This window comes from Gavialis gangeticus, unplaced genomic scaffold, assembly GCF_001723915.1.
Source record: "Gavialis gangeticus isolate Ggan-Ray unplaced genomic scaffold, GavGan_comp1, whole genome shotgun sequence".
In the NCBI taxonomy this organism is placed as follows: domain Eukaryota; kingdom Metazoa; phylum Chordata; order Crocodylia; family Gavialidae; genus Gavialis; species Gavialis gangeticus.
Window position 1 is genome coordinate 74,575,221 of NW_017729033.1, and position 18,844 is coordinate 74,594,064.

General features: G+C 42.4%; 1 protein-coding gene across 3 annotated transcripts in view; it reads right to left on the minus strand.

The window, feature by feature from the left end:
- The window catches only part of DLC1 (DLC1 Rho GTPase activating protein), a 568,238-nt gene that overhangs the window by 374,645 nt on the left and 174,749 nt on the right, over positions 1 to 18,844 (minus strand). For all 3 annotated transcript variants that reach the window (XM_019526003.1, XM_019526002.1, XM_019526005.1), the window contains one exon: positions 13,872 to 14,012. In XM_019526003.1, coding sequence (XP_019381548.1) covers positions 13,872 to 14,012 — 141 coding nt within the window. The remainder of the gene's footprint in view (positions 1 to 13,871; positions 14,013 to 18,844) is intronic.

An 18,844-nucleotide genomic window follows, 5' to 3' on the forward strand; every position in this document is an offset into this window, starting at 1 on the left:
CAAGGAGGTGATCCTCCCCCTCTATGCAACACTGGTCAGGCCACAGCTGGAGTACTGTGTCCAGTTCTGTGCGCCCCACTTCAGGAGGGATGTGGACAACATTGAGAGGGTCCAGAGGAGGGCCACCCGCATGATCCAGGGACAACAGGGCAGACTGTACAATGAGAGACTGTGGGACCTGAACCTGTTCAGCCTTCACAAGAGAAGGCTGAGGGGGGGCCTGGTGACTGTCTATAAACTCACTAGGGGGGACCAGAAGGGTTTGGGGGAGACCTTGTTTCCCCTTGCGGCCCCTGGCATAACAAGGAATATCGACCATAAGTTGTTGGAGAGGAGGTTTAGATTAGACATCCGTAAGAACTACTTCACAGTTAGGGCGGCTAGGATCTGGAACCAACTTCGAAGGGAAGTGGTGCTGGCTCCTACCCTGGGGGTCTTTAAGAAGAGGCTTGATGCCTACCTGGCTAGAGTCATTTGAGCCCAGTTTTTCTCCTGCCCAGGCAGGGGGTTGGACTTGAAGATCTACATGGTCCCTTCCGACCATACTTCTATGATTCTATGATATCCTTCCAAGTGATTATACTTTAATTAGACTATTTTTCAAATGAAAATTAAGTGAAAGATAAAAAGTGAAAATAAATGAAACTATACTAAAATTTAGCTTACTGCAAAATATTGTTTGCAAACTAGGGAAATCTAAAACACATAGGTACTGTATTGTTCCCCAAAATTTACATGGCCATTTTGTTAAACCTGTGTTTTAGTGAAATAAAAGAGTACTATCATCAACAAAATAATTAAACTTATTTAATTCCTTTAGCTTTTTCCTTGATCTTGTTTCCATTCCAATATCATTCCTACAAGAAAATACAAGAGAGATGAAAACTGCCTTTGTTATCTTATATAATATTAGCTAGGAAGCAATAAGCAGACAAAAGCATAGGCCTAGGCAAAATGACTGTGCTTCGATTTGGTTTCGGCTGTTTCGGAGTACAGTGATTTGTTTCAGTATTTTGGATCACTGTCCTGTTTCGTTTCAGCCAAATCTGTTTCAGAGATTCATCTCTGCCAAATCTCCTTTGAATCTGTTTCAAATGGGCTGCAAGGGAAGCTTTGCACAGACCTACTCAGCTGGGTGAGGCTTGGGGCTGGGGGTTGCAGGGCCCCAGTGGGGAGCAGGACGGAGCCGTGGGTGGCTCATCTGGGGAAGGGGAAGGGCTGCTGCCCTCTGTGCAGGTAAGGAGACCCCCACATAGATCTCTGATCCATCTCACTGGGTTGCAGGGCAGGGAAACAACACAGAGCAGCGAGCAAGCCTGCTGGTCCCTGCCATGCGACTCAGCTCCACAGGGAGCAGAGGTCCATGCCAGGGGTCTCCTTGCTGCCACTTCCTGCCCCATGCTGCCCTGGTGATTTTGGACTGTGTGGGGCAGGCAGTGGCAGTGAGGAGACCCGGCATGGATCCCCGGACCCTATGGAGCCAGGTCATGTGCGAGGGCAGTGATGGTTCCTGCTGTGCGACCTGGTTCTGCAGGGAGTAGAGATCCAGGGCTATACAGAACTCTGCTCCCTGTGGAGCCAGGCCATGTGGCAGGGATTAACCAGCCCCCATTCAGTTCCCAAGCCCATGGTTTGATTCCCCAGTGCTTTCAGGGGGCACAGGCCCCCAGATCTGTGTGCTGGGTTTTAGCAGGCTGCTGCTGCAGTCTGCAGCCAGTGGTAGCACCACAGTCTTCCTGGCACTTGGCACGGCTTGCGCCAAGCAGCTGCCGCTGGCCCCCAGCCTGCAGCGGCAGCCTGCTGAAACTCTGCATGCAGATCGAGGGCCGCACACCCTGGGAAGAGCTGGGGAAATGATCAGAGAGCTGGGATGTCAATATCTGAGCAATCCTTCCCTTCCTGTTTTTAGTTTTTGTTTCCCTGCAAGCCCGGCTCTGAAACTCCAAAATTCTCCAAAATGTTTCAGAGCCTTCCATTTTGATTTGGATTCAGTGTTTTGGGCACTGAAATGGCCCAAAACACCTTCAAAATGAAACAGCTGCCGAAATTTTGCACAGGCCTAAAAAGCAGCTCAATTAGACTGGATAGGTTTTTCCTTCTCCCCAGAACTCTCCAAGGGCATCTGCAATTTAGAATTTTATAACTGCACCCTGCACTCAACTTTACCCATTTACCAACAACACTGATTTGGGAGAATAGGTGTTATCACATAGTGTAAAAACTTTTCCTTTGGAATATGGCATCTGGCAGAGATGCCATGTATCCCTATTATTATTATTATTATTATTATTAATTAAACATTTTGTATACTATGTGAGGACTTAATTACACAAATTCATATGCACATTTATAACCCTTCTTACGTATCCTTACTTACTTGAATAGGACTATTCATATAAGAACATTTATTCAATGGCTTGCAGAAGGGGTTCTCAGAAGCAACAGAGGACTAAGGAAAGTTATAGGACCGAAGATTAAATTGTATGTAGATGATACATCTTATACAGAACCTTGGAAGCCTCTTTTCTCCTGCAAATACTACCAATCATTGAATGACACAGGGAACTTTAAGTTTTTTAGCTACGTAAATCAGCCTGAAGCATTTTCATCCATGCTGTACAGAAGATTAGGGGAATTGTGTTGCTCTGAAGAGGGGTAATTGATTTTAGGGTTTATATTTGTGAAATCTACATATAAGCCAGTACTGATAAATATAATGATGATTTGTCAGAAGATAAAGGGTTTGACTTATCCAAAACTCTGTGCAGCAATAATTCTGGTTGCAGTTTGTACTTCTGCCTCTTCACTATTAGTAAGCCCAGTTCTGCTGAGCATCCTAGAGTTGGCTGGTCCAGTCCCAAATGAAAAGGGGGCATGGCTGGACCAGCAGGAAGATATGGAATAAATACAGACATTCAAAAAGCCCGAGCCTGAATTAATTCAATCTTTGCAGGTTAGGCTAATCTATGTAGACTAAACTGGTAAGCAAGTGAATAGACATTCACTTTTGATTCTGGCAATGCAGGCACATGCCTGCAGTGGCTCAATCCAGAAGCAGGGGAGCGCTATAATGAGCCTTCCCTTCCACAGTGGCTGGGCTGGACAAAAGCCGAGCTGAGGGAGGGCATGTGGCCAGGCCCTGGAAAGCCTGAATATGGTTGGGGAGAAGTTTAAACTCCCACCCTGGCCTGCAAGGACCCCAGCCAGGGTATGCCTGGAGTCAGGGCAGAAGAAGCAGCCCTTGCCAGGCTTTGAGGGCAGTGGGAGAAGAAGCATAGCCAGACCCTGGCCCTTGGCCAGATGCCAGCCCAGCATGGCCCCCAAAGGTGAAGGGGCAGGGAGGGGGGTTCCCCTCTCCCTCTGGGGTACCCCAGCCAGGGTCTGCTAGGGCTGGCAGACCCCAGCTGCAGTTCCCTGGTGTGAGAAGGGATGGAGGGGGGAATAAACTCACTTCCTGCCTGTCCTTTCACCTCAGGGAGCCATGCTGGGCCGGCATGTAGTCATGCCCCCACCCATGGAGTAGCAAAGGGGAAGGGACCCTGATAGGGGCTGTTGTGCCCTGACCAAACAGACGCGGGCTGGGGTCCCCAAGGAGGAGAGGTGAAAGAGGGGGCCATGCTGGTCAGCATCTAGCTATTCCCCCACCCCTGCTCTGGCTCAAGAGCAGAGGGGCAGGGCTCAGCTGTGCTGCCTCTGGAGCAGACAGCACAGCTGAGCCCAGGGATGAAAAGCACGCTGGGATGCTGGCTGGGGGACTCGGATTTAACTTAAACCAGGAATGGATGTGCAGGTGGTCCCTGATTCCTGCTGTCTGCCGCCAATGCTGCTGGTGGCATCTGTGGGTGGTCGCTGACCATTGGTCAGTGCTCACCACTTCACATGCCCCCACCACCAACACTGCCATGGCCACCTACGGGAGCTCCCTGCTCAGCCTGACCCAGCCACCAACAGCGCTGCTGCCTGCAGTAGCTCTCCACTTACCCCCGCCATGTCACTGACAGCACTGTTGCCACCTGTGTGCGGTCACTGTGCCCCCCAGCCTCTGGGGGCATACGGTGTTTGTGGTTAAGTCTGATACTACATTCAACCAGGTTCATCTTAAACCAGTTTCAGCCATTTTGAAACTGGTTTATGTGCACTGAACTTTTGTTCTGTTACAGGTTTAAACTAGTTTCTAATCACTTGAACCAGTTATATAAAACTCCTGTCCTTAGGCAGGGTGCTTCAGTGATCCTCTCCATGGAACCCAGACCAGGATTTATAGTTCCTCTCCTCAACTTGAATCCTCACAGTTGTAATCCTTTTGGGTTCAGCTGCTCCTCTAGGTACAAGAGGCTGCAGTTACAAGCTCACTGCATGCACGTAAGTGATTCTAACTTGTTTTTTTAATTCTTTATCTAACTTGACAGGACAAAGACACAACCCAGTAGATGACATAGTTCTTAAATAGCATATTTAAGCCTAAAAACTGACCTTTCTTATGCTATACAAATGATTGGCTCCCTGTGCTCAGACAGCAGTCATTAATGGCTTACTGTTTAATTGGGAGGAGGTATCAAGTCGGGTTCTCCTGAAGTCTGTCTTGGATCTAAGTGCTGTTTAATATCTTCATTAATGATTTGGAGGATGGGATTGAGTGCATTTTTAGATGAACCAAGCAGGGCAGAGATACAGACACTCTGGAAGGTATGATTAAGATCCAGAATAACATGAACAAACTAGAGAAATGATCCAAAAGACATTCATTAGGAGCAAATGCAAATAAAATGAATAGGGACAATCATAGGCACAAATATGGACCAGGGAATGACTGGTTAGGTTGCAGTACTGCAGAAAGAGACCTGGGATTATAATGTATCATAAACTAAATGCGAACAATTGGTGTAATTTTGTTATTAAAACAATTTAAGAGCTCTCAAAATTTAAGCTCTTAATTAGGGATGAATATAGCCATGTACATAGCTTTTCATTTCCAAATATTGGAGTTTTGGAATAAAATGGAAGAATGCAAATTCCCATTTTTTGATTGTGTGAAAACAAATCTACAGCTGAGATTGTTTGTCATTTATGGACAAACCTGAAAGGGGAAAGATGGCTGAATGCTGCACAATCTACCAAAACAGCATAGGAAGCTACAGCTGCCTTCAATGGACAGGGGTGATGAGTTTAAGTCTATATTCATCCCTAATTAAAAGCTTAATTTAAGAGCTTAACCCAAGATTGCACATTTTGCCTTTAGTGTATGTTACTGTTTGTACCATTTAGAAACAGTCTGCATATATATTTTGGGAAAGTAAAAAAAAGTGAAATGAAGTAATAACAAAAGGACAAGGTGCGAGTAAATCCATTCTTAGTATTGATTAGATTTAGAGAATGTACTTCACAAATATTTTATCAATTTATTTCTGTTTTTCACTAGAAAAGTTCTCAGTGGAAAAATTCCAGCCCTTAGCAATCTGATAATGAATGGGAATACTGATACGTGCATTCAATAAGGTTTGAATCACAGTACTGTACTGAACATCTGACTTTAAAATGATCTGCTTGGTATAAATGTCAGAAATAGTTTATTGAATTGTTTGCTTTTGGTACTCTCTTTCTCTGGTGCCTTTAGTCTTCAGGAATTAAGCAGTAGATGGCAGCATTCAGTGAACAAATGGATTTGACAGCTTATTAGACTTGAAAGTAGTGCAATTAAAATTCAAATATTACTATTAAAAGGTATTTCCATTTGCAAATAATCTTTCTGTAATACCAAATTAATACCCCATTGGAAAGCAGTTTTTTACATTTTTTTCTTTTGTTCTGCTCATCAGTAAGATTTGTATAAGAAATAATTAAGAAAATGTGAAATAGAAATAGAATAAGAATAGAATAAAATAAAAGATATGCACAAACATCCTTATATATTTATAGCAGCAAATATCATCAAATATTTTAACAATTTGTTTCTTTTTTTCCCCACTAGAAGATTTTTCAGTGGAAATTTTCTGAAGAGTAACATGAATCACTGTGTGCTCAACATCTTGGTAGCATTTTGGCAACAAGGCAGTTTACTTACATCCCTAAATGTTGTTTTAGGATATTAATTAGAAGCAACCATTTAATAAAATCTATATGCCTATATCCTATACATAATAGAAAATATTTTATTGAGGTAGGGTTTTATTGAGGTAGGATTTCCTGCTTGCATTGTCTCTTTCTGTTAGATGCAGACACTTCAGTTTCCCAGTACAGAAAAGCCGTTGACACATTTACTATCCCCGAGCAGTGCAGCACTCCTACTGATTTCAAAATTGGGTTGTTTCTTCAGTCCTAATCTTTACAGCAGTTTACTGTCCTCTCACATTAAAATGATTCAGGTAACATGCATTTGAGTATGCATATTGCTTCATATTTTGTTTTAAAGTATATACTTTTGAAGCAGCAGATTCCACAGAAATAAGGAAACAGAGCCATTAAGGAACATACTTTTTCCTTCAGTTCTTTTTATCAACTTGCATTTAGAAGTCCTGAGGAATCACTACAGAAAGTTACACTCAAAATATCAGCACCCAAATTCCTTCTGGGGTCCAAGGTAGGGTCAAAGGAAATGGTTTTTCAGGAGAGTTAGGTATGAGAAACAAGCTGATTTCACTTGGGCAGTACAACAAGATCGACAGCTATTGCTTCATAGTATACAGGTTATCAGCATGTTGATACAGAACATCTATGGGCTTAAATGACAAACCAATGGAACTGATACAGCAATTTAGACAACTTAAAATTGACTCATTAATTTATGTTTGTCTTTCTTTTAAAAATAGTCTTATAGGGGAATAAAATCATGGTGGTGGAATCAGACTAATTTTCACGGGTCAGATTCTGAAGTCTTCTAATTTCTTACTCAAGCAACAACACTCTTCCAGATTTTAAGGGGATGCATGTACTTTCAGATACATAAACAAGTAGGATAATATGCTTCTTTCTGCTCACCATTCACCTTGCTTAGTCAGTGAGAGTTTTGCCTTAATTAACACCTAACAAAAGATGAATAACATCTTCAGGAAAGCATCCAGTCTATCAGCATAAAATAGAAAATCTATTTTGAAATTGGCATTTACCCTATACCAGTTATCAGACTTATAATCATGGCTTTTGAGCAGCTACAGTTCTTTTAAAATCAAAATAGTGATGCGATTTAAAAAAAACCCAACAAACTATAAACCTTACCCAAATCTTACACTGAGTTCTAAACCATGCCTCAAAATTTAATTCTAACTGAGAAATGAAACCTGTTGATCCAGTACAAAGAATTCCTTCTTAAAGAATGTCAGGACATTAGACTCATCATGACAACTTCAACTCTATTGAAGTGACTTAAGAGGCTTGTTAATGAAGTCTGTTCTTATCTGCATCTATTGGTTTCTAATTTTTATGTAAGAAGTAAATTTTATTTATGCATAGCAACTTATCAGGGAAGCTTTGGAGCATTCATGACCTGATTATAAGTGTTAATGCATATTAATGAACAGCTTCAACTGGATAACCCAATTTATGATCTGACTCTAATAATATTTGTGCCACACTACATTTCTGGCCATGTGTAGCTCCAACAGGTCATTTCCTAGTTATTGGTAAGTTTAGGGGCTATATTCTTTCAGGGGGAAAAAAAAAAATCCATTTTAAATGAGTGGTTACTATGTCCCTGAAAGACAATCTGCTCCAAAGTGCCAGCTACTCTTGCAATAATAGACTTCTATTACCTTTGCAAAGAGATTAAGGCTATGCTGGAGATTTTTCAAGGAAGAGGGCTAGGTCTGCCAAGAAAAGCAATACAAAGTAATCAAGGCTTTTTTTTTTTTAACTTGCAAAGAAAATAGATGGGAGATATAGTGCAGATGTTTAAGTGCAGAATTTGGATTGAACTTCTTTCTTGCCCTTATTTGCTCTGACCCTTATGCCAAGCTCTAATGTAGAAAAAGAATTACACTGATAATCAGTTTAAGCATTTAGTAACAGGCTTATTTTTTACAGAATACTGAGTACAGCTTTTACTATTATGGCATGTTTTAAAATTGTCTCCATCACTTTATGAAAACCAAGTCAAATTAAAGATGCCCTGTCTCTGATCCTTATTGTCTGACTACTTTGTCATTCTTGTTGAGGTGTGTGGAGCATTACGCTCCTGAAAATGAAGACACAAGGGATATTTACACCTCTTGCTACCTGAGTAAACTCTGATAAGATATTTCAGTTTTCCTGAAGTTTCTTATGATCTCTGGGGCAAAAGACTGCTAATTTTTGTTAGCCCGATTTCAACTCATTTGTGGCTTATGCCTGCCTAATGCATAGCTAATGTTTAGGAACCAGTATCTATTTTGTGGACTGGTGAATAAAAATCAAGACTTACAGGGCATTGACTCCTAAATAGTTACAAAAGTACCTTACTTTATAACCATGAATAATAGAGTGGTGCTAAAAATGTAGTCCTTGACAAAGAACTCTACTTGATGTGGGAGATTCATCTGTTTAGAAATATGAACCTTTATCTGCTTGGGCTTGTGTATAGCAGTTGTGTATAGCACAGAGCAGTAACAAGCAATTTTGGTGCCCTGGGTGGAGATGCTGTTGAGTGCTAGTTACTGTACATGTGTGGGAATGCTGAGTGCTGAAGCACGTGTAGGTGGGAATGCTGTAGGCTCCTTTTCTAAACTAGCATCCAGGGCTGGTGCCCTACTTGCCACACCCCAGTTATGCTACTGATACAGCATGAAAATTTTGGATTAGTTATCAAGCTGTAAGCAAAAGTATGTGCATCACATGTCAAAGATCCTTCCATTATTCACCCATAGGGTTGCAGTACATAATATTACTTCACAGTGGACTATGGGATGCAACCATAATCAATCAACAGCCTAGGATAAAAATCACCCCAATGTACCATATTTATTCAAATCCAAGATAACATCAACTTTAAGATAACCCCCTAATAATTACATTGGATAAGTGGAAAAATAATAGATTTGTTATAATTTTTCATGTGGTACTATTGGAGGGTCATCTTACATTCGTCCTCATGACTGTTACAGTGGGGAAAGCAGCAGCATTGGAGCAGGTGGCCCCTACTACTTGTTCCCCTACCACTTGTTCTCACTTGCTGCCTGCCCCTTCCAGTCTCTGCTCCACCCCACTTCCCACAACCTCTGCCACCTCCCCTGCAGCAGCCTCTGCCCCTTTCCCTTCCCCACTGCTGCTTACAGTTAGGCATGGCTCCAGCTCTGGCTCTGTTTCCTCTTAGGCATGGAGCACATGCAAGCTCTGGTCCCTGTGTAGACATGCAGCAGCATCCTAGGGCTAGAGCAGCTGTTACTGCTGCTGCATATGACTGGGCAGGGGCTGGAGGTTGCATATGCTCCACGCCTGGTGGGGAATGGAGCCAGAACCAGAGCAAGAGCTATGCCTGACAGAAAAAAGTTGGGGGAGGTGGGAGGGAGAGGGGGCAGAAGCTGGCAGTAGGGGGCAGATGGGGAGAGAGCAAGCAGCTGCTGTAACTCTGACGCTGGCTCCAATCTGGGCATGGAGCCAGAGTCAGAGCTGCTGCAGCCACCTGCCCTATGCCTTGCACTCAAATCCAAGATGAGGACCCCCCTGCCATGTTGAATGGAGGGTGGGGGGAACCTCATTTTGGACTTGAGTAAATATAGTATACAGCCCAAGGTATCATTTAAGTCGCATATGGTTTAGACAATAGGATCTTACCCAGTAATTTTTGCTTAAGTGAATTACATTCTACCTAGACTTTTCTTAAGTCTGAAATCCTTATTAATTCTCATACCATTGACTTAGTGCAAATGTCACTCCACTGGTAATGGAACCTTTTCCAAAATCCATACTCATATATAAAGTGCTGAGGCCCTGATCCAGGATATCATAGCACTTGCCAGCCCATCATGGAGGGACAACAATATTCTTACGCTAACGCTCAAACTGTTTGGGAGAGCAGACTTGAATGGGGTTTTTGAAAGCCTTTATCACTGGGCCTTTTTTCCTCTCCTTAGCTGCACTGTTTTGTTGTACAGCTTGCTTTTGTTGATAGAAGAGTATTGTAAATGGATCAAAGAGTAGAATGTGTTCATTATTAAAATGATCATAAAATCTGATGTGGCATATCTGCCACTGAACCCCTAGTTCCAACATATACTGTGGTTATATCTATTGGTACCCCTTGTTTTAGAGACAAAGCAAGATTTACCATATAATTAAATATTTTAGGTATACTTTAATTTTATAAACCATTATAAAATGTGTGTGGGGGTCATATTTTTAGCCATTTCTTAAAATAACTAAGTGTAGCTTAACTTTTATTTACATGTTATTAATAACTAAAACCCAAAAGAAGTTCCTGCTAAAAATAAACACCTGGAATTATTAGGGCGATACAATAGAAAAATACCAAAAAGGAAATTAAATCTTTGAAATGGTCCCCATTAAAAATAGTTCCATGGCAGGAAATGAAATACAAAATAAAACTATTCTAAGCCAGATGCTATAGAAAAACAAACTGTGACATCATTCCCCAACATAGATAGAATAGTTGGGTGGGAGGGATATCACTAGTGAATTTAGAGGAGAATTCACTGAGGGGAGAACATCTGCACACAGACATCTCTAGTAACTATTTTGGGTAGTTTCATACAGCTGATTTTGCTAGCTACCAGTGCCAAACTGTTCCTTTGGAGCATATACACTTGGTTCTACATTTTTTCTGTGCAGGATAAGTCAGGGGCATCCAGCTAAGAAAGCTGTTAACAGCATCTAGTGGTGAAGAGTCTTTTTAAAGCATTTATATAAAATTCAGAAGAACAGTGGGTTTTGGGCTGTACACAGATATGAGGCAAGGGATTTCATCTCCCAACAGATTCAAAGAAAAAAAATCATTAACATCAGTAGAGGCTTGGCTGTGAGATGGGGGGCAAATGTCTCAAAATGAGCTTTAACTTTATGTCCTGCCATGAGGCAGTAGTAAAAGTAAATTGCCAAATGCTGTACCTACTGGATGCATCTACATGTGCATTTGCTGGGGCACCAGTTTACTAGAGAGACTATATTATTGTGCTGTTAAGTGTCTCATGTAGATGCACCCCCTGAATCAGGGCCGGCTCATCCTAATCTACAAAACCTGTGGCTGCAGGGGGCTCGCAGCCAAGGGGCCCCCTGAGTCCAGCCACTCACCACCCCATCCCTGCCACCAGCTTCACATCCGGCTGCTCACCACTCCCCACCCCCTCCGGCTTCTGTGTGTCAGGGAGCCCCAAAACTATATCTTGCAGGGAGCTCCAAAAAATTGTGGGCCGACCCTGCACTGAGTATTTTCCATAAACTATCACTATAATCTCTGATTAGGCTGTGATCCAATTTACAAAACTTTCCAGAACAAAATCTCTACTTTAATAAGACATGGCATTCCTATTTCAGGAAGAAGTGTTTAGTATTTGGGGATTCAGGAAAGGTTTTGAAATCCGTTTAATAAACAAATAAATAGAGTTATAAGATCAGCCTTTATTATGGAGCAACTGCCGCAGCTCTGTAAGTGTATTACATGGCACACAGCAGGATAGTATAAATATGTAATATACGATGCATATTGAAATACTTAGCAGTACTCCACAGCACAGGAAATAAAGCTATTACACAACAATACACCACAAAAACCCCTATTCAGGTATATCTACTATGAACACAAAGCCAAATCAAAGAACAAATGCTATAAAATGGTGAACAGTCAAATGGTGAATTGTCATTAATCTAGTTCCAATGAAGTCTATCCAACAGCACAACAGTGGGCTAAAGCTGGCTGTCCAAAGTTCCCAAATTATTAGTACTAAAACCTAAATGAAAACAACAAAAAAGTCCTGTTTATTACCTTTGAGTATCTTTGCTCTGTCGACTTCTCTGTGCAATGAGACATTCACTTCCTAACTCTGTACTTATTTGAGAATTCATGCTGTGCTTACTGCAATTACTGACAAAGTGCAGACCCTTCTATTTTTCTGTAGCTATTCACTGGTTCCGTTGATAAATTATAAGGAAATTTATTTTTATACAAGTGCACAATCCTAAATGTAAATGTTTATTGGAACCTGTGTTATTGCAATAACGAAGGACCATTAGTTAACTTGCTATTACCATATATGACAGTGTGCTTATTTCATTTATTTTTTTACCTATATAATATTTTTACTTTGTACCACGGTCACTTTTTGTTGTCAGATTTTATCCCAGGTTCTCTGCTGACCCAGTTACTGGTAAATGTGGAGCAGGTGGCTGTGGTTATCATGGGCTTGGTTAGATCATTCAGAGTCTCTGGTTTTATGTCAGCCCTAACAGGATTTAGAGAAGCCAACACTTCTCTGCTGGATTATGTGAGGAATCTGAAGTGGGAAAAGCAGAAGAAAACATTGTTTCGCTGCTCCATGTGCTGCAGGCCGGGGCTGGCTGGGGCCAGGGAGCGGCATGTGGAGATGAGGGAGCAGCAGCCCAAGGCTGTCTGCTCCCCCATCTCTGTGTGCTGTGAAGCCCCCATGCTGGGGCACCCTGTGCCCCAGCCAGCAACCCCCCAGCTGAGGGTGCAATGTACCTTGAGATAGGGAAGCAGGAGCCCTTGCACTGAGGCATCCTACACCCCAGTCAGCCGCTCCCTGGATAGCTGGGCACAGTGTGCCTTGAGATGGGGGAGCAGCCAGCCCAGGGCTGCCTGCTCCCCCGTGTCAAAGCACACTGTGCCCGAGCCGTCTGGGGAGTGGCTGGCTGAGGTACAGGGTGCCTCAGTATGGGACTCCACAGCGTGGGGAGATGCCTGCTGCCCCATCTCCATATTTGTCCTGGCACATGGCATTTTGGCATGCTTTGTGCCACTTTTTTTTCCAGGAATTTTATCTGCTACCAGGATTTCCCAGTACTGCTAATTTGCTAAATTTGGTCCCAGTGCTGCTAATTAGCACTGCTGCACATGGTTTAATATGCAACACATGCAGTTTGTGACACCATGAAGAGGTTTGCGGTGCCACATACCACATGTGCCTGCATGTCTGGATCCAGCCACAGAAGAAATTATTTCAGAGATGTTTTTTTCTCCTTATGCATTTCTCCCTTCTGACATCAACATCCAATTGCCACAAGGTGATACAATGTTACTACATCACGTTGCCTTTGCTCATAGCCTCAACTGAATATACCTAGCTATTGTGTACACTTATGTCATCATAACTTGAATCACACATCTATATATATCTATTGGAAATTGGCCAAAGCTGAAGTTGGGATTTCAGCTTGATGATGCCCTAAGATGATGCCCTCATTCTTAAATACCTGTCCTTCTTGCATGCCTAAGTTCAAATCAGTTGCAAGATTTGGTATTTGGAAGAAACATTCCCCCAGGTCAGATTGGCGTGGATTTTGGACTGCCTGTGGCATGCAAAAGTTTAGCCTCCTGAGATTGAAATACTTAGTTTTGCTAAAGTTTGGGGGGCTCAATATAGGATATTTGGATATTACAGCTGCTGTGGATCCTATACATCAAAGCTAAACCTTGTTGTTATATTTTGTCTTTTTACAAGAAAACACAAGTTTTTACAATCATCAGTCCTGGGTTAAACACCAAACCTCTCATTTGCATAAGGAATCTGTGCCTTAATATGAATTTTGAACTGCAGAATAATTTTTACAATAGATATGAAATAAAACTTTGATAGTAACAAACTTATCAATGCAATCCTTATGGAAGTGCATGTTATGCTATGGACAGTGCAGCATGAGGCCCATCACAATACCTTTCTATCAATTCTGTTTTATTATTAGGATTTATGGTAACATTTTTGTTCCAAACTTACCCCAGCCTTTGGTTTAGCTCCAGAGCCAGCCATTAGACAGGGTGATACTAGGTCAGCAGCATGGGTATTAGGAGATAAGTTTGTTTGAGAGTGACTTATTGAAGCAAGATCTATTCCACTTTCAGAACCAGATTCCAAATCCTGTAAAAAATGGTAGGAGTCTTTTAACAGAGGTGAACATGAAACTATTTAATATATGTTGTTGTGTTATTTAAATGTCTGTAGTTCTTTTAAAAGTGTTTATTTAGGCACATCCAAAAATATACTTTTAAGTTTTGTTCATAACAGCAAACTGTCTTGTTCTTTTTAGTTACATATTCTCTCTCCTGCCTTTTTTTCTTTTCAATGAAGGTGGTTTGCATTAGCTACTCTTCTAAAATTATAAATCACCACTAAGATCAAAGCTATAGTTCCCCTAAATGGGAAGGTGCAATGTGAAAAAAAAAAAAAAGAAAAAAAAAGAATCAGACCAGAGATGCAGATGTGCAGCATTTTTCTCTGATGTTTAGTATTTCCTGTGTGTCTTGGGTTTTGCTCCCACTTTCTGCCTCTAGAAGCATTTGCACGCTTAGTGAACATCTGTAAACAGTTATGCAGCTGAGGCGACATCATCATTCAGCAGTTTATGCAATTCAAGGGTGCAGCTTCTTGTTGTTTTAAAATTAATATGAGATGTATTTGCCAAATGTCCCCTTTCGTTAAACTGACTGCATTTTTAAAGCCAAGGATTATATACATGTTTTGAGACCATTAAAAATAGCAAAACAGTGCGTTTCATTAAGGAAATAGATATATCCTTTCAAATATATGAGTGTGTATGTACATGCACACCCAATCACAGGAGACTAAATGAAGGAATTATAGTTGCTTTGGAAATTAAAATTATTTTCAGATAATTTTCACTGAACCACAGTACTCTTGGGCTAAGTATAGACATTTGGGGGTGTTAGGAGGAGGTTAAATCAATTCAAAGTGGCTGCCCGATATCAGATAAGTCAGGATGCGGAGATAGCAGTGGAGTTGGGGGGCTACGGGGGATGGGAAGAGGTACAACCCATGAGGGGTTGGGCAGGCACGACCTGCTGGTGGGGTGAGAGGGCAGGCGTGACCTATGGGTGGGGTAGGTGTCACTGGCATGACCCACGGGTTGGGGGACAGGCGTGACCCATGAGGGGTGAGGGGGGCAGATGCAACCTTCAGGTGGGGGGCAGGCGCAACCCATGGGTGGGATGGGGGGGCAGATACTCCCCCCACTGGGACTTACTTGCTTAGCTCTGACAGTGGAGGATGCTGATAAAAGCACCTGCACCCAGAGTGGCTTGTGGGATGGGGGTTGAGAGGGATGGCTGGTCTGGGTGGGGAGCAAGGGGCCAAGTAGGGGAAAAAATAACTCAGTATGGGAGGAGGGTGAGGTGAAAAGGCCAGCCCTGGGGCTGGAGCCAGTGGTTGGGTTTTCCCAGACCCAGGGCTGTGCAAGGAAAGTGTACAAAAGTTCCATGCACTGGTTTGACCTAAATTGAGTAAGTTTGATACTACATAGATCCAGGCTTATCTTAAAATGGGTTCTGCAATTTTTAGACTGGTTTGTGTGCATGGAACTTCTGTACATTTAAAGGTTTAGACTGCCAGTCACTGAGATTGTAAGGTCAGCATGGGAATGAGCTAAGTTTAAATGAGGCAACAATTTTGAGCCCAATTTAACCTCCCCAAATGTCTATACTTAGCTTTAAACACTAAAGATCCTAGAAAAATCAGTGATGAAGAAAAAACATGTAATCAATATACTATAAACAACTAGGCATTTTTTATTTTGAGTGTTCAGGTTAGGCTGTCTCCCTAAGGGCATCTGTACTCATACTTGTGCCACAGCACCAGGCACTTTTAAAAAGCGCCTGGTGCCACAGTGCATACATTTGTATAAATGGTGAAATGTACATCAGCACTGAGAAAATGGTGGCGGCGCACAGTTGAACTAAAATACATCAAAGGTGTTTTAGTTCAAAAGCACATCACCGCCATTTTCTCAGTGCTGATATGCATTTTGTCATTTATAAAAATGCATGCGGCGCAGCACCAGGTGTGTCAGCTCGTGTGCAGAGCTGATTTGATTAATTAAATTTGCTCTGATGCACCAGATCTGCAGTGCATCAGAGCAGACAAATGTATGTGCATAAATGCCATGAGGACTTGGGCACTCCATTTTGCAACAAAGGGAAGCACCATCTCTGATTTTTTTTTTGTAGACTAAGGGCAATTTGCACAACCTCTATATTGCCAAGAAGCATATCCCACACATCTTTTCCTCCAAATTAGGCAATGTAGCCACTTAAGAATAGGTCTGAAGACCTGAGACCAAGAACCTGTGAAGGGCTCTGAGAATGTGCTCAGCAGGTCCTGAAGTGTCTATACTCCCTCATTTCTACAGCTCAGTGTGTCCAACATGGGAGTAGATGAAACATACTTCTACTTCTGGGCAATGTTCTGAAGCTTGGCATGAAGGCAGTGTGGATAAGTCCTTGGTTAGTGTACATGTAGACACACATACAGAATACCCAACTGGACAATATATGTAATGTGAAAGTGAGTATATTTAAGTGCAGAAACAAGTTTTCAGTCACCTAAAGACAAAAAGGAGTTTTACCTTAGTACAACTTTACCTAAGGTCACATCTGTGCTTTCAAAGGAACAAAAGCAGGGAGTACTGCACTGAAAGGACTCATTCCCACTCTACCCCCCAAAATGGATGTAATGTAGCCTTCATAAAATAGCACACGGGCTAGGGACAGAAGTTGCACATAAACCAGTTTAAGTTATCAGAAACTGGTTTAAATCTGTAACAAAACAGAAGTTCAGTGTACTTAAACTGCTTTCAAAATGGCTGAAGCTGATTTAAGATAACCCTGGTTGGGTATAGTATCAGACTGAACCAATTTAGGTTAAACCTGTTTATGGAACTTCTGTCCCAGAACCCTTCCTGGCTCAAGTTAACTCACAGACCCCAGCATCCCAATATGCACTTAAACTTCCCCCACCACCTCAGTGCTGGCCCTGGGCTGGGGCCTGGCCAGGCAACCTGCTCGAGTGGGGGGAGGGCAAGGGGGCAAAAGCCTGGCAGGGACTCCCTTCTCAAGCAGGGAGTGGGGGGGACAAAAGCCTGTAAGGGATTGTCTCCTCCTCCCTGAGCAAGGAGCAAGGGAGTAGAAGCCTGGAAGGGGCTACCCCTGCCTCCCAAGCACACCCTGGCTGGGGTCCTGTGTGGGCCAGGGAGAGGGTTTAAATTCCCCTTCCCCTGCCTCAGCTTGGTGGCCTGGACCAGGAGCAGGGATAAGCCTGGCAGGGACACCCCTGCCTCCCTGGGGAATCTAGGCTGGGGTCCCATGTGGGCCAGGGAGAGGGTTTAAAACCCCCCTACCTCAACATGCTGGCTTCAGGACAGGGCCTGGCCACACCTCTCCCCACCTTGAGTGGGGAGGGTGGGGAAGCCTTGGAAGGTTTCTCTCCCATCTTCCCTCCCTTCCCTTTGGCAGTTGTTGGCAGGCTGGGAGCTGTGCTCTAGTGCTCCCCAGCTTCTGGCCTGAGCGACTGAAGCCATGTGGCTGAATTTCCAGAATCAAAAGTGAATGTCTGTTTACTTGCTTCTTGGCTCAGTCCATGTAGTGTAGACTAACCTGCAAAGATTGAACAGATTTAGTCTCTGGCTTTTTGACTGTTTGTACTTAGCCTGGATGTGTGCATACAGCTACTCCCAAGAGAGCGAGTGCATTGGGGCATAGCCAGTGATATACTATGATGGCTCCATTACATCTGTGTGAGTGTGATGAGTGAGGCCCTGGCATGGTGCTTTAATGATACAGGCATGCTCTGAATGTCAACAGCATGTTTATCTACGGTTGAAGTAAGTTAAGAAGAAGAATGTGACACTTAACTAATACAGGCTCCCAGATTTTCACATCGGCACCTTAGTTTTTTCTTCAGCTAAGTGCACACAGCAGCACCGATTGCATGCATGGATACACACAAGCCAGTTAGGATTTGCAAAGAGTGCAGGGTAGGTTTAGTTTTAATACTACAATCGTATATGCCTGCCTCATCCATTGACTGCCAATGCAATTGGACAGTCCCTTATCCAGAGTGAAAACAATTATACTTTAAATACGAATTTTAAAATGTTATTTTCTTGAAAAAGAATATACTATGCACTGTATGTGCATAATGAATGATAGGTATTTAAGTACCAGATTTTCAGGAAAAAAGTCTAAATATGCTAAAGGTAACCCACAAATTAATAACTACAACCCAAAATAACTAGACTAGTTTTTAAGAAACTGGTTCCATGTGGCTTATATGTTCATATGCTATAAAATGTGAACATTATGTTCATTATGCTAACATGCATTCTTGGTTCTTTAACCATCATTGCGTAATTATTTTCAAGTGAGAGTAGTTGCTAAACCCCCAGAACAGTGGTTTTTGATCTTTTCAGGTTCAAGCCACCCCTCAGTAGACTCGAGACACCTCTTGGAAAACCCCAGGTCTGAGTTTTCACTCATTTTTTGACTATGGCATTTTTCTTGTGAAATATGTTTCCACGCTTAACAGTGCTAACATTGTGTGGCATCCTGAGGCACCCCTGAAAGACTCCAGGCATGCTGCACCACCCTGGTTGAGAATCACTGCTCTAGAATATTTTACAAGGCCATGAAAGACTGAATGCACTTCCACTCATGGAAAGTTTACTGTTTTTATGGCCATCAAATGTATGACATACAACCATATGTTGGCTCCCTCAGCTGACAGAGTGAATCATTATCAAATAACAGAATACAAAGCAAGACTATAGATATTACAGATCTCTCACTGTCATGTCATATATATTAATCCCACTGCACCAAGAACCCTGGTGAGATCTGTGAAAGATTAAACATCAAGGCTTAGATTCTGTTCTGCAATAATTATATATATATATATATATA